Genomic DNA, 23,285 nt, shown 5'->3' with positions numbered 1-23,285 from the left:
ATAATTAGTGAACCAATTTAGTTCTCCATTTGAGGAAACCTTCATCTATTTACCGTGATGGTTTTAGGCTTTTTTATGCTTTCCTAACCCCTTCATAAAAGCACATAGTTACTTGGGCACTGCCGCTAACTGTTAGATTAAGAAGCCACTTTATCTACAAAGGGATTTTGTAACCCCCCCTCCATCGGAATTATGAGTGCCCTGGGGGTATTTTGTCTAGAGGGGGCTTGTGGATGGGAGGTTAAGTAACTCACTTTTCGTTGTGGCACAAAGTACACAAACAAACTAATAGAAAATACATTTTTGTCAAAAAGCATGATTTTAAACTGCCCAAGTTTCAAACTTCTACAGAATTTTATATTTTTATAGTAGCTGCGTTATCAAGACAGACCAGGCATTATTCAAGACTGTACTTTATAATGTGTATACAAGTGTATACAACACACACCAAAAAAAGACCATTCATTTAGTTACATTCAAACTCTGAAAGTATCAACATGTTCAATACAAAAATTAAAGTATTGTTTGCAGTAAGTCTCTACATATATACTTTTATATATAAAATTGTTTTTTTTAAACAAAGATTTTTCCTAGTGTCATAAGTCTTGGACATAAATCAAACTTCCTTAGAAAAATAAGATAATTGGAGTAGTGTTTATTATGTTGTTTTAAATTTAAATAAGTTAGGCAAGTTTAAATTGGGTATCGACCCCAGGAGACTAACGAAACTGTTTTTAATACTCACGGAAAGTTATCTATAATACGATGAAATAAATAACTATTACAAATGCAATAATTAAAGTCTATCTGCTAAAGTAGTAGGATGTTTGTGTATTTACCGGACTAACTGAAATATTACATTTCTTCACGTTTTTTCCTTAAAAAATATCCTAGTCCATTTATGTGTGAAAACTATTATATTTTAAAAAGCGAAGCTTTTCTATAATTAGGGTCGGTCCGTCCGTACGTCCGTCCGTCCGTAACGGATAGCTTTTTCCGTTAATTTAGGCATGTTAGAATTTTCCTATCGATTTCAAATTTTGCATGGTGATTCCTTTAGTAGTTAGGTACGATTTAGAAAGCGTAGCAACTCTATAATCATTACCAAAATGTCCGTACGTTTATTTTAAACATGTTGATTTTTTATGAACAACAAATTTTATGTGATCTAATCATCGGATTGATCTGGTTTTTGGTACATTGATTCCTGGGACAACAAAGTATAATGTGATAAGCGAAGCAACTCTATAATCAAGTCCTAAAAATGTAAGTATGTCCATAAAACTTATCCTGTATCAAGCAGTTTTTCAACATATTTACTTACAATTTTGCTTTGACTCTTATAAATTTACATTATGATAATTAAGTACTAACACTATACAAGTGTTAATGTCCGTTTGTCCTACCGTTTCAGTGCTTCGCTTTTATAGATGTTGTCATCTTTGTTTATTTAGGTATTGGTTTTGTGTTTGTTAATTTCTCTTGCTTATGGCAAGGCTGCTCCTCAACCTCACCCACAACCTACCCCAGGTGGGACTGAAAATTATTAATTTTATACTTTAAAATAATTACAGTATGATCATATATGATTGAAATAAAATAAATGCTAAAATATCCGTCAAAATGTTGATCAAAATCCAAAAATTTAGTTGTATTCTGGCCATTACTACAAAAAAATTTTGATATTTGCTTTAAACTATATTTTACCGCAATGGTGGATAGATCTGAATACACGAGTTCTAGGCTCTTACATTTAGCTTTTTCTCAAGCTGAAAGTACATTTTTAACTTTTTGTGCTATCAAAACTCATGGATGGAGTCGTTTCATGGGCTTTACCAAGAAATACAATATTGTAGAACTTGACAGGACTAACTCCAGCTCGAATCTTTTCAACACCTAAAGGTGGTTTTAGAAGACATTTTACGGACTTGATCTTAAAATACTTTTTTCTATCTCATAAAGCCCAAAAAGAGTTGATAATGATAGGAGTTACAATATTAATTTGTAAATAATATGTAATATGTAGTTTGAAAAATCTAAACCATTTATATACTAATTGTTTTTTGGACCTTATTCGAGAATTTACTTTATTTCAGTAATATTTTATCATAATTTTTATAGATAATTTTCTCTATGAAATTTAACTGGTAAATCTAACAATTTCATATTAGAATTAGTTATTTAGGCTTTAAAATAATTCGTATTTAAAATAATAATAATTACAATTACAGATTGTAACCCCCCATGCGGTTGGGGCGAAGTCTGTTTTGGTGGTTGGTGCAAAGATTGGATTGCGAGATAAACCTTCTCTTAAGTAAAACCCAATAAAATTTATAAGATATGTTTCAGTATAAAAAAAAGTGTTTTAAATCATTCAAAAGATTTAAAAATTTATTGTTTTTGGACCTTATTTGAGCATTTACTTTATTTCAGTAATATATAATCATACTGTACAATTCATTTACTTAATTATTTTTGTTTTGATATTGTTTCTAAAATTACATCTAACATAAGAAAAGATAATTTTCTCAAGAAATTTAATTGGCAAATCTAACAATTTTTTATTACGAAAAGTAATTTAGGCTTCAAAATAAACCGTATTTAAAATAATAATCATTACAATTATAGGTTGTGACCCTCCATGCGGTTGGGGCGAAGTCTGTGTCGGTTATTGCAAAAGTACCGGTGATGGATAAACCTTCTCTTTAGAAAAAAAACTTTAAAATTTGTAAAATTTGAATTCTTAAGATATGTTTTAGTATAAAAAAGTGTTTTAAAGCATTCAAAAGCTGTTATGTAGTTTGTAAAATTTAATTTCATTAATTTTTACTTTAGTACTTATCTCATGGACTACATTGGTACATATTTAAAAAAAATATTTCATCAATATTGTCTAGGTGTTGTTAAAAATATTTATATTAACTGTTGTTGATGCCAATTATTTAACTTAATAAATGCTTACCCTATTCGATAACTTATTTTTATAAAATAAATGATTGAATAAATTTTATTGTTTAAGTGATTTTTATACATGGAGGGAGGGCTTAAAACCTAATACTAAAATGTTTCAAAATAAACTTTTTTTCTCACTTGTAGGCAATTATAAGGTATAACCAACAAGCAAAATAAATCCAAAATAATATTTGGGGAGCAGATGAAAAGGTCCTCAATCTACTATGTGTTGCCCCCAATGACAGCTTAAAATCACGGATAGGTTTCGTGATTTAGTTTTCGAATTCATTTAGTTGTTAGTAGAGACTGACTTGGTTAGATTAAATTTTTTTAACCAGGAATAAGGTATAGCCAACAAGCAAAATAAATCTAAAATAATATTAGGGGGTCAGATAAAAGTTCATATATTGTGTTGCCCCTCAACGACAGCTTAAAATAATGTATAGGTTTTGTGAATTAGTTTTTATATTAATTTCGTTATTTGGTATAAGCTGACTTGATTAATATGGTTAAAAGATCTCTAGAATATTCATGTCATTAATGGGTTAAAATTTTTTTTGCCATGAATAAGGTATAGCAAACAAGCAAAATAAATATAGAATAATATTTGGGGATCAGATAAAAAGGTCGTCAATTTTACTATGTGTTGCCCTCCAATGACAGCTGAAAATCATGTATAGGTTTCGTGAATTAGTTTTCAAATTATTTTCGTTGTTGGTAAAGGCTGACTTGGTTAATAAGATTATAAGATCTCTAGAATGTCATATATGGATTTAGATTAAAAACTATTTGGTATATGTTCCTGAGTAAGAAACCAGCTCTCTCCAAGTCAAACTTGAAGTTTGTCATCTTCTCAATCCTCTGCCAATGTCGTTGTTTCATAGCCTTCCCGTTTCATATTGTTCATGTTCATGTTTCAAATAGACTTTTTATTATCCTTATTATAAAGTAACAAAATGTTTGTCTGTCTGTCTGTTTGTTTGTATTTTATTTAACAGAGAAAATTATTCTCCTGAGGGTAGTCATACTCTTAATGCCATTTAATTTTTTTAGTTGGGGGGGGGGGGGAGGCGTGTTTACTGACTATCCCTCCACTCTATTACAATAGACTTAAACCTGCTTGAGACCATTACTTATCATCACTAAAAATTGTGCACCAATAGGTTCAGCTGTCTTAAGGATCTTACTGGATTAGTACAATACTAACAGACACGTATTCATCTTAATAGCTATAACAGGATTAATTATATCACCAGAACATAAACTATATATTTCCTTATTTGACATAAGTTCTAGAATAGGGCAGATATCAGTAAAGTCATCAATTATCTTTTTAAGATCATGGAATGCAGGCCACTCTTTCAAACCCTGTATGATATAATTCAAATCAAAATCTAAAATTACAATAAACTTTCTTACTCCTTTAATAAAAAGATTGTCTATGTAAATCTAGAATTAGATCTACTTAAAACCTTTCAGTTACAGTTGTAATCCTAAAAGTAACTCTTATACATATTTATAGGGGTTGCTAATACCCATCATGTTATATAATTTAAAAGAGGGAAGCTTGTCTTAGCTAGAATATACTTCTCCAGCTTCAATCCCTTTCACATTGAAAATATTTATGAAGTATGTCTTATTTTATCAATTTTGACACTTTTGGTGCTTAAAATATAAAATCAAACTCTTATTTTTATTTTTAAGAGATGAATTCTAGGTCTTATAATAATTTCATTTGAATTGTTCCTTGGGTAGTTTTCTGCATCTATTTTGATATTCCATCAATTCATTACCAATCTCCTCTACATTTATAGTTTTCCACTAAATAATTGGCAAGTGGATTGTATTTAAATTAGAGTTGGATACTTTTTTTTGTCGGATACTGGATATCCGGTCGATTTCTAATGCTGGATATACTGTATCTGGCCGGATATCTAGCCAACGCTGATATCCAACAAATTACCAAACATTCAGCCGGTTGACTTGATATCCGGCATTATAAATCAGCCGATTATCTGGTCAAACCGTATATACGGCCCAACCCTAATTTGAATGTCATATTCATGAATTTATAGTGAAATCTATCCAAATAATCAAATAATCTTGAAGCTTTTTATAATAACTATAAAAAAGACGCCATACTGGCCTACCATTGGTATTCAGTTTTGTATTGGTCATTGGTATTGTATGACGTCATTTTTTTAAAAGGCATTATAAATAAATTAAATAATCTTAGCAATTTTAGTAACACATGTTTTTTTTGATGATCAAAAATGTTGTCAGCTTTGTTATGTACTAACATGTTCATGTTTTAAATCCACTTGTTTTCCTGAATATTTTTATATCCATCCACACTTTCAATAACATCATTGTACAGCTTGTACAATCTTTACAAACATAGATAGATAGACACATATATAGTTCTATTATTTTATATAATGAATGGAGTTAGGTGCAGTAATAAGGTACAGCCAACAAGCGAAATAAATCTAAAATATTAATTGGGGGGCAGATTAAAAGTCGTCTTTACTACAAAGCTTTGCCCCTTAAATCATGAAATTAGCGGATATTTTCAAATATTTTTTTCGAATTATTACAGTTGTTGGTTGCAGCTGAATTAGGGGATTATAGGGACTCTCGAACCTGGAAATATTGAGCTGTTAATTTCCTTTAACTATAATAAAAAGTGATGTATTGCTACACAATCCTATATATAACAAATATAGTCTACTAATGACATAATATTGATGGATTTAAGATTGACAAAAAGAGGAAATGAAGGGGATATTATAAGACCATTTTTAATGAGGAGTAACATTTTAAACCTTTATTAGTCCCACATAACTTTGAATGTTTTTTAACCCTTACAGATCGGACCCCAATTCCCACCTTATCAGATCTAAGAGCCCCCCCCCCCTCTATCTCGGCTCCTGTTACAGATAAAGACGTAAAAATTTTTTCTGGTGGTTTCTGTGTATTTTTAGATAAAATTACTTTTTCTAGTCATAGTGGTCAGACCGCTCTTTAGCCGCTTTTTAGTATGATTTTGCAGCTTGGATGACTAAATTTTAGGACGAACTTTTATTTTTCATAACAAAAAAATTACCTTTTCTGATCAGTGCCAAAAAACCGGCAAATAACGGAAACCGGTTACGGCGGTAAAACGGCGGTTGGCAGCGCCAATTAATATTTTTATCTGTTTATTGTTGCTCAAAGATTTACCAAAAAAAATTATAGGTCTCTAGATGTAATAGAAGCCACGATATTCATGATATATGTCTGTAGTAAAAGCCGGACAAAAATCGGTCATAAAGTCGGTCAGGGAGCAGTCAAACGGTCATAACACCACTTTTCTCAGAAGGTCACTGATATCTAAGTATTCCCCCCCAAAAAAATTAGGTTTCTACCTTATACACAAAAGTCATAATGTAGAAATTAAGATTTATTTAGAATTTTTTCTAGTTTTGGTGCTACCTAACCGACTTTGACCGGACACCACGACCGACACAGAACCCCCCCCCGATCTGTAAGGGTTAAGTAACACTCAAAAGTTAAGCATTTAATATCTATACTTTTCCTTTGAAGAAGATTGAGTTCTTTCTTGATGACTTCAAGTTTGGTTTGATTTGTGTGGGGCAAACCAAATAATTCCTCACCAACACTAAAAATAAAAAGCAAATTAAAGCTTGCTAAAAAAAACAAAAAAATCACTCTTTTGATACCAAATAATTGAAATAAAACCTATTATGAAATTATATAACCCTATTTTAAATGGAAGCTGAGATAATTAAGATACTTCAAGAGGATTTTCTCCCATTATTTCTGTTTAAATCGAAGATCTTTAAATGTAGTGTCTACAAAAAGGGGATAAATTAAAAAAAAAACTTTTGGCCTAAAACACCCAAATTACGTCATATTAGAATACTGGACTATTCAAAAATGATGTCATTCGGGATACTTCAGCCAAAAGTTTTAAAATTTATCCCCTTTCTTGTATGCAATATAAAGTGATTCATTATATGATAATCCAAAGCTTTATAAAACATATCTCCCATTCAGTTTCAAAACATTAGGTTCTAATTTTTTTATTATTGGTTTAAACTAGAAGTGTAAAAACTTTAAACAAAAAATCTTTCTATTTAGAGAGGTAATTTTGTTTATAATCATTAGGGATGTACATCAATGCGTCAACCATAGTCTAGAGAATGTTCCTACTGACCTGTAAGAAGAATGTTTTCTCCACAAGGTATCAAAATTATTCTGGAAGGTTTCAAGTCTTGTAGAAGCAACCTAAATACAAAAAATATCTCAAAACAAAAATTGTACCTAGTTACAGAATATCATTTTAAGAACTGGTAAGCTTTCTTGAATTATATGTCACTAAATAAATCACACAACGGTCGGAAAGGGAGGGGGGGCGTTCAACGCCCCCCGCCCCCCCCCCCCTCCGGTTTTTTCTACCACATTTTCTGTGTGTGAAAGATAAAGAACCCAAACTGCGTGACTTTTTAAGTAGGGGTATGACACATAACTGAGAGTTGGAATTTTTTTAATATCTCCATCCTGGCGGGCACAGGATGCCAGCAAACCTGGCAGGGTCATCCAGGTAAAGAGCAAAAATATTTTTTTGACTAAAACAAAGCATTTATCATACCAAAATACTAAAATATCCTCTAATAGTACATCCTCATATGAAATACAGGTGTTCAAGTCAATTTCAGGTTCCAGGTATGATCCTGCAGGTCCTAATCCTCCAGGTCTCAAGAAATCTTTAAAAGGCTGCTATGGCCTCGATTTTTGACTTAGAGACTTCAAATTTTAAACTTAAGCTTTTCTTACATGTCTACATAACGTACTAAAATTTCATAAAGATCAACTGCCGCCAGAGTTAGGACTTCTCAGACAAAGGTCGTGCATCATAGAGAGTTGGTTGTCTGAGGAATGTTACTTCACCTAATATCCTGGGGTGTTTTGACATAGAAGGGTGCATATCAGTCACCCTTAGTATTCCTGGATTGCTGGACCAGGACCTGTAGTCAAAAAGTCCTGGACTGCAATCCTGCCCAAACGAGGTAATCTAAGGTAATGTTATATCAAAATTTAAACATTCAATCTTTTTGCTGAAAATATTGGTAAACAAATACAGGTTTTTTTTTTAATAAGTTAAAAGTATTGCTTAATTTAACCCGTTTGCCATTGACAGAAATTAATAATCTATAACTTAATTTCTTCATTGATGTGGGACATTTTGTATGAGAAAAAAATATTTGGCGATTTTCAACAAATTATGCCTTAAAAACCGGTTTTTCCAAAGTACCTATTTTTGGAAGATTTTTAGATCATGACGAATTTAAAGAGTGTGCAAAACTGCGTACATTTTTAAAAATCAAATTGCGCGGCTTGTGTTAATAGTAGAAAAATGTTACGCATACCGTTAGAATTGTCATAAACTCTAGTTTTTGGAAATATATGTAACACATACAGGCTATATGTAGTAAAGAAGCTACATTGGAAAATGTGAGAAATGTTGAAAATTTTAAGTAAGTTGGAACATTTTACCACGTAGCTCCTAAACTATACGTAGCACAGTAATAGTTCTTAAACACCTAAAAACAAGAGTTTATGACGATTCTAACGATATGCATAACATTTTTCTACTATTAACAAAAGCCGCGCTATTAAATTTTTAAAAATGTACGCAATTTTGCAAACCCTTTAAATTAGTCATGATCCAAAAATCTTCCAAAATAGGTACTTTAGAAAAACCGGTTTTTAAGGCATAATTTGTTGAAAGTAGCCAAATATTTTTTTCTCATACAAAATGTCCCACATCAATTAAGAAATTAAGATATATATTATTAATTTCTGTCAATGGCAAGTGGGTTAAATTAAGCAATACTTTTAACTTATTAAAAAAACACCCTGTACTATTGTGATTTACAAAAATTTACTATTGATTTTCTTATAGGGAAGAAGTTATAAAATATCCGTTGTTGCTCATAAGAGTATTAAAGAGATTTCTTTTCTAATTAATTTCTACAAATGTATAGTTGTAGTTCAGAATAATTCAAGAGTACTTTTTAACTATGTTTATTTAATTTTCTAAATGCATATTGTTATAAATTTAGGTTTTTGTATGTTTTTATACCTTATTGATTTTTTTATTGTTTGCTTAACTCTGGATAATTAAAATTTGTAACCATAATATTGCAATATGTACTTTAAATTTTTTCAATATATTTTTATAATTATTTTGTTTCTTATGCAGAATTATTTCTTTATAAAACTAAGTTTCATACAATAAATAAATGTCTCTAAATCAAACAAATAGCATGTTATGAAAAAATCAAAAGAAGCTTAACACTTGGTGTGGCAGTTGACATTACCCCATGATAGCTAAAAGTATTTTGTTTTGAATTTAACCATCCTAGTAATTTTTTCAGTATAATCTTTTTAATAGGCTTCACAACAAACCCATTAATTTGTAAAACAATTCTTATCAACAAAATTTAAAGGAATTAAAAGTGTAATTTAAAATTTAAGTATATGTATTTTTAAAGCAGCAAAAAAAGGAGTATTTACTTACTCAATATTTACTTTGAAAACTAAATTTTCTTGAGATTTTCTTGGATATATGGACCATAAACTCGCCTTTACCCTCCCACACTTGGAAAAAGGGTTACTTTGAAATATAATTCAACTAGGTTAGGTTCAGTTAGGTAAAACTTTGTACAGCATGATCTTTTTCTCACCAAAGATTAGTGCCCAACAGGTCTAGAACTACAATCTTGCAAAATATTTTAAAGAAAAGAGGGGGAATTTGTCTGTAGTTCACTTATCAAACCTTATTATCATACAAATTTTTAATAGCTGACTTGAATGAATTGAATATGAACCCTATGAGAAAATATTTTTTTTCTAGATGACCAATTAGACACAGAAACCTCTCCAACTATCAAGGATGATAAAAATGAAAAGAACTATAATCAGATCAACAAACATTAACACTTGTAAGGTGCCAGAACTCAAGTTTCAGTACATGCTTACATTTCTAGGATTTGATTATTGAGACTCTTTGCTTAAAATATTGTACTATGATTTCCTTGGAATCATTATTTCAAATATCATATGAAGAGGATATTAGTATCATACCAAAAATAGTGAAAATTAGCCTGTTTTAATTGGATATACATACAGGGTGAGTCAGAAAAAACTGAGTTTTTCGATTTTCAGAAACAACCAGAAGGAATACAGAAAAAATAATTATATATCCTTGTTCTCTGTACAAAAGCACATCAAACTTGTAAAAGGTGTTTTTCATTATCTCTAAAAATGCGGCCTCTATAATAGGTGTATGGTGTCAAAAAATGCCTTGTGTGAAAAATGTTGATCAAGAAAAATTAAAATAACTCATCTATTTTGTATAAAAAAATCTTAAAATTTCAATATTTATTTAGAAAAAGGTCTAAGAAAAGTATTTTAATGAGTTTTAAAGGTGAAATGCTTTTTGGCGCCTCACAAAAGCATTTTTAGAATACTGCAATTTGTCATTTTTTCATATTTCTTGATTGTGATGCATGTGGTTTAAAAGAATCTTCTATAATAACGTAGCTTATAGTAAAAAGAAAAAAATCTTTTTATTTGACAAAAAAATCTCTTAAGATAAAAAAGTTATCAAGGTTTGAATTTTTAATATGAAAATGCCTTTTAGAAACCCTACCCTATTTAAATGAAGTTATTATGATGGATTATAACACACAAGTATAATTTGTCAAAAGGGGGCGGAGATTTTGGAGATTAAATCCAGTCTTGCACCAAATATAGAGGAAATTCAGGGGTAGGAATTTAGGTAACAAGATGAAATATTTCGGGTCATGAGCTGGTTTTCCGGTCATGGAGCATTAAATCTTAACAATAGATTACAACAAAATGTTTGATTTATAATGTGATAATTTAATTTAAATGAATTGTATTTTTAAGATGTTAAATATTTACAATATGTTGAATACAAATTTTAATAATCAAATTTTTAGAATGGTAGACATTTCATATCATTCATAAATCTACCTAAAAAGTACAAAATAATGGCCGAAAAAGTCATCACACACACTTTTTGAAATCTTTATGCTCTAAAAAGCGCCGTTGTTTTCAGAGATATTCAAAAACACCTTTTCTAAGTTTAATGTATATTTTTATAGAGAACAAGAACCTATAATTGTTTTTTCCATATTCCTACTGGTTGTATCAGAAAATCGGAAAACTCAGTTTTTTCTGACTCACCCTGTACTTTCTGGAATAAAAAAAATTTTAACTTTTAGTTTGAGATTGATAGGACAATGCTTAAATGAAACATAAGATCAATCTAATTCATACTGCTGTAAAGAAAGATTTATTTTAATTATAGAAAATCTTCACTTTAAAGAAAAAGGAATTTCTAGCAGATGATAATTTCTGTAACTAATAATGAGATTGAATTGTTCCTATGATGTATTTTTTTATTGGTTCAATTAAATATTTTATTACAATTTTCTTTATTTATGAACAATAAACACTGAAAAGTTTACACAAAATTCTTTAAAATGTTTAAACATAAATATTATTCCCTGTCTAAATTCGTGTTTGGTCTGCCAACCAAACTAAACAAACCAACTTCCAGATATAAGAAGAGTCTACAGGTACAACTCTCTTCCCTGCTATCAAAGAAGAATATCTTCAATAGCGACACCATCATCAACACAAACGACGACGCAGAGGATGACAACATCAACATGGAAAATGGAATTGATACAGCCATCAAACTCATCAACCAGTAAAACTATATCCCACCGTTTTTATTTTACTTTATCTTATCATATTTTAATATATCATATGCGTATTTTATTATTTTTTTATGTTTATTTTATAGAAAACCCAATAAATTATAGAATAATAATATATTCCCTGGGCCCAAATTTATATATTTCTTTTTCAGCTAAATTAATTTAAAATATTGTTGTAATTTAAAATGGTTCAAAGAAGTACCAAACACTTTTAGGATCAGACAATGATAAAAAAATTGGTGTACTCTCCCCATATTATTATGTTACACTTTCTGTAAGTCTAAGAACTACCAAAAAGTCATTAAAAAAATACAAACTTTTGAACCCAATAATTTCACCAAAAGAATTACTAAAAAACTTTATTACCTTTTGATAGTACAAACTGTTGGTTACATATATTCAACCTCCATGAGTTGCTAAAAATCCAATTATTTCATTAATCCTAATAAATAATTAAAAACCTTGAAATTATGCAAACAGTGAAGGCAAATAAATTCATACTTGTAAAAACCCAATACTTTCATTATTTCCTAGAACTATTATAAAATACTTAAACTCATACAAACTGTTAAGTCAAATAAATCCAACATACAGGCCTACTATAAAAATCTAAAAATTTAATAAATTCTCAAAAACACCTGAAAAAGCTTAATACCATTAAATTTTACCAGCCAAAAACTAAATTATTTCTTTCTAAATTAAATGTTCAAATGAAAAAAATGTTCAATGTGTTGTACTATTCATAAGAAATTTATGCTTAATTTTTTGCTTATGTTATCAGATTTTAAAAAAAGTAAAAAAGACCTTTAACTATGATAAGACAACCAGGATATTTGTTGGAACTATTAGACAAAATGCTTTCTTAATCTATGAAATAAATGTTTGATTTTAAGAAATCCAAAAAATAACAATTGTTATAGGATCTCTAAATAACTTTTGTTTTAGTCTTTAGGATTTCTGCTTTGGTGAGCTCTGCTTTTCCACAAATTGAAATAGAATTATCCATAATATGAAAAAAATGAAAAAGAATATTTTTAATATAGCCTAAAGTTTGAAATTTTATTATATTCAATTATTAACCTTTTACAGCCTGTCAATTAAATATTTTGTTCATCAAGTCAATATGTTCCAACAATGCTTATGAGATTTTCAAAAAACATGTGACCTTAATCTTATTAAACTTTTAGCCATGTGAAAGACTATTTGACTTATATTGTTTGCCAGTTCGATATCTCTACAAATACGGCTAAATAGATACTTGAAATTAATACTCCTTTTTCAGGTGTAAAAGCATGAAAGTCAACAGCAGATCTTTTATATAGTTAGTAAGTTTTTTTGTGGGAATCTATTCAACTAATTTGAAGTTACACAGTTATGTTTTAAAGCAGGTATATTATTATCAAATACCTTTAAAAAAGAAATATTTAATATATTCAGCACAACTGATTTGACTATCTATTGTATTAATTTAACAAAATTTAAAATATCTGAAACAATTGTTTAGAATTTACAGTTTTTTTAAAGCTTATTTTATTCTGGGTAACCAAGCTTAGTTTTTACAAACCATTTTCCCTCTTTTCATTTTTTAAAATAATTACTAAACTTTTTTATTCCTTGTTAATGATTAGGCCCCTATCCAGATCTTTAAAGTATCATGATATAATCTTCTTTTATCATGATACAGAAGGACAGTTTGGTTCTCAGCTAAGTTTTGTTGGGGTGGGGTTGCTGTTGCACAATAAAGTATACTGCCACAACCATATTGTTACTAATGTGTGTAACTTTTGTTTCCATGGACAATGTTTACTTAATAAATCAATATTAAAAATTAAAAAGTTTCATTACACATTCAGCCTTCTAATAGTACGAATAATTTAGCCACATATTATAGTTAACATAGGGTAGAACTAAAGAATATAACAAATCACAGAAATTAAGGATTAATATTTCAAGTTGCTAAACAAGACTTAATTCCAGCTGGTTTGGTTATTTTGTCAAGAGAATCTTTCCTACCCAAGTTTTAAGAAACAGAAGTTAGTGGATTTTATCCCTAGTTTTATTAACTTGAATTCAAATTAAATCATCTTGTCAATCTAGATATTACAATGGATCTTCTAAAGTTACTAAAGTTTATTGTCTTTCTTGTTTCATTTGCCATGTTTTGTTTCCAATTGCGCACAGCAACCCAAAACTTGATGGACCCTCCAACAGTAGATTCTACCTATGAAAGAAGTATTTCTGAGGATGACATGCCTTTGATTACAGTATGTATTACTAATCAGACCAATATCACAAGAATAAAAGAACTAGGGTATTTAAGTTATGATTGGATGCTTATTGGATTTGCTGAATGTAATGAAACAACTAATTGTACATCTTGGGGTGTACATCTGAATCTTACTTTTGATGAGCTCACAGAACAAATATTGGATTTGAACAAAGTTAAAAGCACATATATAGAGCAGGGAGGAAAATTTAAAGATAGTTTAGCATTTCTACCTTGTCTTGGATTTTGTCAAGAAACTTCATTTCTGAATTATACACAAGAGATTAGAATAGTATTAAGGAATTGGAATATATATTATGCAAGGATCTTTATCACAAACCAAAACTACAGAAGCTTTATAATGCTAGATGTTGCTTCTCATGTTGGAAGTAAATTGTTTTTGAAACCAGACACTTTGCATTTCATCAATGTTAGGATTCAACAGAGAGACAATTGTAAGAGAGAAGAAAAGCCAATGTCTGAGAAGGAATTCAAGAAGTGTGTTAATGATAAAATTCAAGAAGAGTTTGAGAAGAATAATATTAGCTGTGTGCCTCCATGGTTGTCATACAACAAACAATGTAACCAAACTTACCCTAAATACAACACATTTTATGGCAAATTGGAGCACAACATGTGGAACTATATAGATATGTTGGGCATTTTGAGAAATATCAGATTTGAAGAGGAATGCAGACAATCTTGTAAAGAAATAACTTATGTTGTAGATGAGGGTTCTAAAGTTGTGGAAGGATTGAGTTTTGCTTCTATAACTTTCAATCAGAAAGTTATTGTTACAGAGAGAGTGCAAAACTATGATATGTTCAAGTATATCATAGATGTTGGCAGTAGCTTAGGACTCTGGTTAGGACTATCTGTCCTGGGACTTCATGATCTGGTTGTCTTGGCTGTTCAATTTGTCAACAACAGCTTCATCATCAAGAAGATCAGATCTGCAGTCACTAAATAAGATAAAGGTATTTCTGAGGTTTTATAAAGCTTGTGAAGATTGACATTTTGAAATATTTTATTATATTTAATGTCTTTAAAATTCTTTTAATTACTAAAAGCTTTGGGTTAAAGATTCCATCAAGAGATAGGTACAATATTATTTGTATATTATGCTTTCTTTGCTATTAGTAAAAAGTTATATTCTGAGTTTTTTTTTGTTTGTACTTAAGATCAATAACTACTCTACCAACTTAACCATTTTGTAGGGAAGCTTCACATAAGTCCCTGGTCGGTTTTAGATTATTTAATTTTTTTGATTTAAGTGTTTGGTTAATTTCATGTCATTTTTCTGCCTTTGCTTACCCCTAGATGCTAGGGGTGGCTGCTGGTTAATACAAAGAAATCCAAACCAAGTACATCTTTGCATTTCTAGATTTCAAATTAAAAATAACCAACATAAATATATTATTACAGATGTATCATTCATAAAGTGGACAAATAATTAACACATTTAGTTTTTCATAATTTTTATTCTTTAATCATTTTTAATTTTTAGAAAGTGTTTCTCTCCAGAAATTGACAGAGAAGTTCTAATAGTTCCTTCAACTGGTAACAAATTTGCATTTATTTGAAAAGTTTAACCAATCATATCACCAAAACCTTTGATAAAGACAACTTTTAAAAAAAATTTCTAACATGATTTTAACTTTCTTGTTACTTTTAAATATTTTTTAGAACAATAATTTCATTGTTATAAAACAATAATTATGTTCATATTATATTTCTAAAACTATTCTTTTAAAATATTTACAAAGCAAATATTTTCAAGCAATCTTAAAAGTATATCATCTAATTAAGGATGAATGTAAAGTGAATTATTGAAGTTTTTGCATATCTTCAAATATTAATAGAATTAAGACCTTAGTTAACAATAGCAACTGCAATCTTTTAATATATTTATACATGTATTTAAAGATTTCAAACTAGATGTTTAATGTGTTATTTTTATATCTTAGTAAATAATGAAATTGTTTAATTGTATAATGTAAATAAGTAAGGTTGATTATTACATAACTAGAGTTGGCTCAATATAACTATCTCGCTATTGGCTAGTTTTCTATAAATACATATCTATTTATCTATTTCTCAATAAATCGATTTTCCTCCCCTGCCATTATTATCTAAAAGAACAAAGTAAATATTTAATAATCTAAATGATTTAAAAAAAGATTTTTTACTCATATTTTTTTCACATTACCGTATGATTAAAATTTTAGTTTTAATATTTGAACACACAAAGTGTCGCAACAATCAAATTCTTTTAAAACTGAGTTTTCTTAAATTTACTATATTATGAACACATATTTTTTGTTTATTAAATAAAGATTAAATACTTCAATGTAATTCAAATATTAACAAGAAGTGAAAAACTTAATAAATTCCATAAACAAATAGAATAAATGTCTTATCACTTTGGTCAATGAGAGTTAAATTAGGATTATTAGAGCACTATGAGTATTAAACACTCTACCTTTGGAAGACTCAAACTCATTTATAGACGTTTACTTCCTATATAGATCTGTCGTGGATCTTGAAGCAATAACTCAAGTCGTTTTTATAAAAAATCAGTCGAAAATATTTCATAGGATAAAAATCAGAAAAAGTTGTCGCTCATATAGGTATAGAATGATATTTTTACTTATGTAATTGTAAATGTAAATGTGTAATCATCACCTTAAATCTATTTTTAGGCATTGATTTTTTCGAGAAAAGCTCAAAGAAATTATAAACTTTGCACTCTTCATAAAAAATTTTTATTTTTAATACTTATTATATAATGCAATTATTTTAAGAAAATTTTGATTATTTTGATAATTTGATTGTTGTAATTTTGTATTTTTGTAATTCATAAACCTGTGCTTATTTCTTTCGCAGAACACCATTTTGTGATTATATTATTTTTTTTTAGCACCAACACAGGATTAAACTTCATGAGTCTGGTTAGGTAGATTAGGAAAGTTTAGTAAGTTGAGGATTATCCTGGTTAGGTTAGGTTAGGCCTTGATAGGCCTTGGATAGAGTTAGGAAGTTTAATCCTGTGTGGGTAACTAATTGTATTAATTTCATTCATAACAAGTATTACAAATTTTATTATTACTTGGTAATATAATCTTGTAAGTTAAAAAAAGAACCTTGTGACTTTTAATATTATGATATTTATTCCTTGTAACTGTATAAACTAGTTTTTAGTACAGCATAATTGTAATAAATGTTTTTCAATAAAACAAAAAAAAATACTTTTAATTCAAATTAAATAAAGATGAAGTTAGGATTGTTTGTCTGTTATAAAAAGGTCCTTGGTAGAAATTTCAAAAATCAAATTAATTTCTATTGTAAAGGAGCCAATAAATTTTTAGAGGGGGGGAATATTTAGGCTAAATGGCAGTATATTTTAGGGAACATATGTATATCCTTACAATAAAGTTAACAGGATGTCTATGTGTTTGTGTGTTTGTATGTTTGCTAACCGCTGAAATGATCAGGTTCTCCTTAACAGGGTAGCTTCTCATATGTCCCAGGAAGGTTTAAAACTATTTTGCGGGAGGGTACCACCTTCCCCAGAGAAATAGACAAAAATAACAAAAATGTCCGGTGAACCTCGTAAAAGTGTCGAACTATGACGTCAGAAAAAAATAACAATTAACCAATGAGAAGCCAGTATTCACTGTAATTGACCAATGATAAAATATATAGCGGTCTCTCATTGGTTAATTGTTAATTTTTTCTGACGTCATAGTCAGACACTTTTACTGGGTTCATGTCCGGTCTGCAGACATTTTTTACAATTAGCTAGAAACACAATAACTAACACCATCTATTGGTGAAAAAAATATTTGTGGTAATTAGCTGATTTTAAAATTGCTTGAAACGAAACAATTTAATTTGTCACTAGAGGCCTCTAGAGGCATATCAAATATTGCGCTAGTTTGGAGGTTAGGATAGCTTTGATTAGACATGTTGACACAGATATCTAACATATAAGTCCTGCAACATCCATAAGAGTAACAGGATGTCTGTCTGTCTACATGTGTGTCTGTCTGTCTTATATGCTTCCAAATTTTAAAATTTTTTGTTGTTTACAAAGGATTTTGCAAACCACTGAATCAATATGGTTCTACTTTGCAGTGTAGCTTCTCATAGGTTCTGGGAAGGTTTGTAGTTAGCTATTTTGGGGGCGGGTACCATCAACCTCTCAGGAGAAATCAACCTTAGAGAAAAAGATGTCTCTAGAATCAAAGCTGCTAGTACAATAATATAAAGCAGTATATTTTTTTTTGTTTGAAGGTAAAGATCTCGGAAACTGTTGGTCTGAATTGATTGACATTATTAGAAGAGCTATATAAATGTCTTTTTAAGGAAAGTTATAGAAATATTTTTAGATGGTTTTTGAGCTATTTTTCGGACCTCCTGCTCCCTCCCCTTTTACTGAATATGTATTCTATTTTAGGGAAGCTTTAGATACGTCCATGTGTAACTTTGGGATTTTCTATTTTTAAAGTTAAGTTGTGGAATGATTTTATTCTGTTTTTCTGCCTATCCTTACCATTTTATAAACCAAAGGCCCTGGATTCTAGAGGCGCAGCAGCTAGTTTACAATAAAGTTGCATCTTTAAAAGAGTCTGTATCTCAAATTAATTTTTTAAAGTTGATTAAACCACCACAGGACCAATAGGTATATTTTCTGAAGAGTATAATCCAAACTGTTCAGTCGTTACAGAGATCTTAAGGTACAGACAGACAGACATCAAGCTACTTTGTACTATACATTTCTTGTTGGTGTTCCTACAAATGATCTAACCCTACAAAAGGTCTTATCCTACAAATAGTCTAATTTTACAAAAATAGTAAATTGAAAAAATTGAAAAAAAAATCTTTTAAAATTTGAGGCAAAATCTAATAACAGCGAAACAAATTGTTAAGCCAAGGCATAAGAAAGCGTTATAATAAAACTTTGGGGACTAGTGTAATATTCTTTAAAATATATATATTTACAAGCGACTACGGGGCCTCTAGTAGAACTTCAAATGTTTTTTTGTTTTTTTTAAATAAGATGTCAATGTTGCATTCAAGTCTTAACGTAAAAAGAACATTCAATTTTTTGTTGATTTTTCATAGGAGGGTTGTGGTACCCTCCCCCAAAATAGTTACAAACCTTCCCTTGACCTATGAGAAGCTACCCTGTTAAGGAGAACCTGATTAGTTCAGCAGTTAGCGAGATCCTTTGGTACAGACAAACAAATAGACATCCTGTTACTTTATTATAAGGATACAGCCAGGGAGTAAGGGAGGGGACAATGGACAATTAATTCAATTTAAGAGTTTTCACTGAAAAGCAATGAAAACCAGATTTATCCAAAAAATTTTACCAAATTTGTAAAGGGATCATGGTAATATAATTGAGAACAAAATTAGTTCTAAGAAAAAAATCATTTACTTGAAAGTTAAATTACCAGTACATCACAATGTAGTAATATTCTGTAATAAATCACTAGAAAAATCACCCTTAGAACTTCAACAACCCTTTTCATATATTTTCTACTAAATTCAAGGGGTTCTTAGATCGTTTAATACATAAATATCACAGTAGAGTTTCTATACATGAAATGACATTTTCTTGGGAAAAAATATTTTTTAAAACCAGTCATCTAAGGACAAATTTTTTGTCTGCATATTCAAAACTAACTTAGCTAGTTAACGGGGCATTAATGCGCTAGTACCCAAAGTCAGTCAGAGACTGCTGAATTCTTGCAAATTCCCTTCAAGCCAGTACCCAAAGTCTTAAAAATTTAATATTCGATCCATTGTCCCCTCCATTGCTCCCTGGGATACAGCATATTTTTAGTAGCAAAGCTAATTTGCCAGACAATCAGGCAGTCTCTAACGTTATGGGGGAAATAGGATTTTCTTAGCTGCTATTAAGGATAGAAGGCTGATTGATAAACAAGGATGACAACATCCATAAGTAGCGAAGCACAAAAATCTTGGATGGGAATACATAAAAATAGATTTAAAGTGTATTTATTAAAATCAAGAATAGATTTATTGGAGAAAATAAACACTAAACCTTGTTTTATTTTGTATGATGACGACGGTCAAAGTAAATTACATAAAAGATTCTCATAACAATGGGAAAAATTATTTTGATACTGATATCCCAAAAAGTTTGAAAATTGGACCAAAAACACCAAATATAATATGGGGAAATATGTAAAACCTATAAAAATAGCCAAAAACCTGATAAAGGCAGTCTGACCACCATGGATGTTTTCTTTCAAAGACGGAAAATTTAATTTTGATATCTGTAACTGAAAAAAAATTGAAAATCGGACCATAAACACTGAAGATATGGAGAAAAATGTGAGAAAAAAAACAAAAATAGCCTAAAACCTTCAAAATGGCAGTCTGGCCGTCGTGGTTGTTTTCTTTAAACGACGGGAAATTTAATTTTGATATCTATAACTGAAAAAAATTGAAAATCGGACCATAAACACTGAAGATATGGAGAAAAATGTGAAAAATACAAAAATAGCCTTAAACCTGCTAAAAAACCGCCCTTCATGTATTATAGTTAATTGTGCTCCTTAATAATGGCTGGCAGCTGCAAAGTACAGCTGCGGCCGCTGAAATTTATTTTTTAATATTTCTTATATAAAATTACATAAAGATAAACATTTTCTGCAAATAAAAAACATTTTCTAGCTTCAAAAATATAAAAAAATACAGCCGTTTGAAATTTTTAAGTAAAAAAGGACCAAAAAACTAAGGTTGTTAAATATAGGGTTGAAGGAAGCGAAAATTGACTTTGACTTACCTAAGATCGGAAATTCATTATCAAATAAGGGACTTCCACAGTTTTTTTTAGCCCTCTAGCTCTAATAGGAACTGAGACAATAGGGGGGGAGCGTTCAACGCCCCCCCCCCTTTGACTGATTAAGGTGCGGCAAGGGGCCCGACTGTTAAGGGTTAAGAAAGAAGCAACTGTTCGAAATTTAGTTAGTTCATGATCAAGTTTTCTATATAAGACAAACAAATGCCATAATATTAACATGGATGAAAATCTAGAAGGCTATACAAAAAGTTTCAGACCACTTTTTTGGATCCAAATTCCCAGAACGATGACGTATAAATCATCTATGATACAATATAATTAGCAAATGAAAAGACAAAAATGGCTAAATAGAAAGTTCATAAAACAGAAATTTTTTAATAGTTTTAAATATGGTGTTTCTATTTTTAAGTAAAATCCAAAAATAAGGTATAAACAACAAGCGAAATAAATCTAAAATAATATTTGGGAGGCAGAAGTAGAGGACGTCAATTCTATGTTGTGTGGACCCCCAAAGCCAGATGTAATTATGTATAGGTTTCGTGATTTTTTTCGAATTAATTTTGTTGTTGGTTTAGGTTGAGTGAAACCTAAGTTTACTTTTTACTACCTAACTCTAGCATGCAATTGCCATGAGCGGAATGCAAATATTTAATGAAATTATGTGATGCTGTGTAAGACACAAAACTGTAAATAATTGCCCAAACAATTCATCACTTATTATACATCTTTACCTAAAAAATAAGTATATCTATCTGTTTACCTGTGGAGAAAGACCACTGACCATAGGACCATCATTGTTGTAATTATCCACAAAATCATCACAATCTGTTTGAAATAATTCAATACTCTTCACCAACTCTGTCTTAAAGTGTTCTTGCACCTTGTAATACAATAACAATAACAGCCTATAAATCAAATATGCATCTTGATAAAGGATTAATATCCTTAATGGAAGTTTAGCGTTAAATCAAATATTTCTAACTACAGAGAACACAATAGGGTTAAAGGACATAGACAAATATATGAAAGGCTAAGTCTTTACAGATTTCCAGTGCTTTGCCTTTAGAGCTGCCTAGCTTAAACTTTAAAGTTCTGTACCTAACCAGATGGGATGAAGGTCTACAAACAAATTATATGATTTCTCTAAATATATACATATATTTACCTCTAATAAAAGAACATAGGTGGTCATAGCTTTCTTAAGGACATAGCTCCAATTAACTCCAAGATTATCAACTCTAATTTTTAATCATGTTTTAATCTTAAATTAATATTCTGAACCCTATTAAAGAACTATGTAAAAGTAAGTATTATTAGGGAATAGAGGAAAAGGGTTGACATTTGAGATTTGTGTAATTTTGCTATTGATATATGGTCCAACCTTTTACCTCTAAATCTGGGTACTAAATAGAACTGATGGGAGTAAAACAAACACACTCAATGTTATACTCTAGACTTATCCCCCTCAACACCACTTATACCAGGGACATTGGACTGCTTAATATTACACTAGTCCCCAAAGTTTTTATTATAATGTTTTGTTGAATTTTGATTGTTTGGTTCATTATGTTGAGTGTCCAAAAGTTTCAACCACTATTTGTAATCTAAAGAAAAGGTTATTTTGTGGATGTACAGGAGAAGTGGATTCATTTTTTTTGTAAATTTAACATAATTCCAAAAAAAAAATTTTTTTAAATAAACCAAAGATTTCAGATTCAAAACATTCCTATCAACATCACTCTTACTGAGTTGAATATTATATTTGACCATGAGCATGAAGGCATTCTCTACAACTTCTATCTTCATATCATTGTCTATTTCCATCTCCCGAATTTTCTTCTGGGTCTCCATAATAATTCTAGAAAATATGATAAAGTATTTTCTCTTAAATTTACTTGTTGAGAACTGAAACCTCCGAAAGTAAACAATAAATTTCCGATGATTAGCCAAAGCCTTTTTTCAACAACTGTAGAATACTTCGATTTGAAGCTTCTCTTACCTTATATTAAAAAATCTAAATATTTTACAATTAAAGACTTGATTGTATAGAAAGAAATACTTCAAATTAGTCGGTTATGCTTGACCCTGATAGGTCTATATATACGGGACTACCATGTACCAAATATAATCTTACATTACTTAACCTCAACTTTGAATTTTCTCGAAATAAGGGGGATGGGGTTTTATACTCGCAAGGCACTCTTAGGGAAACCGCCCATTATTCCAATCTTTATCAACGGTAATAAACAACAATGAGAACTGCAGAGAAGCTGTGCTGTTCTCAAACCTACCTAATATCATCTAAATCATTCATAGGACGCTCAAGTTTCTTATCCAAATCATTGATACTTGCTATCAATAGTTCCATCTCACTCTTGTACTTGGTATACATTGCCTTACCAACATT

The 23,285-nt window shown here is 29.8% G+C and overlaps 1 protein-coding gene and 1 long non-coding RNA gene across 2 annotated transcripts; one reads left to right on the top strand and one right to left on the bottom strand.

Moving 5' to 3' along the window:
* Positions 1-468: 468 nt before the first annotated feature.
* Positions 469-2,958, top strand: LOC145332782 (uncharacterized). Its single transcript, XR_013884308.1, has 3 exons — positions 469-530; positions 1,455-1,530; positions 2,629-2,958. It is a non-coding gene; the product is annotated as an uncharacterized LOC145332782 (long non-coding RNA).
* A 2,611-nt stretch (positions 2,959-5,569) lies between these two features.
* LOC145331331 (dynein axonemal heavy chain 5-like) lies at positions 5,570-23,275 on the bottom strand. The gene is made up of 6 exons (XM_080175946.1): positions 23,170-23,275; positions 22,601-22,736; positions 21,639-21,758; positions 7,172-7,242; positions 6,525-6,613; positions 5,570-5,595 (listed from the first exon to the last, which is right to left on the bottom strand). Exons 1-6 carry the CDS (start codon positions 23,268-23,270, stop codon positions 5,570-5,572), a joined length of 543 nt encoding a protein of 180 aa, XP_080032072.1. The 5' UTR covers positions 23,271-23,275.
* Positions 23,276-23,285: the final 10 nt, after the last annotated feature.

This window comes from Acartia tonsa, chromosome 11, assembly GCF_053477335.1.
Source record: "Acartia tonsa isolate MP-2025a chromosome 11, ASM5347733v1, whole genome shotgun sequence".
Lineage (NCBI taxonomy): Eukaryota > Metazoa > Arthropoda > Copepoda > Calanoida > Acartiidae > Acartia > Acartia tonsa.
Note: the sequence above shows the minus strand (reverse complement) of the source record. Positions and strands in the feature narration are given on the sequence as shown.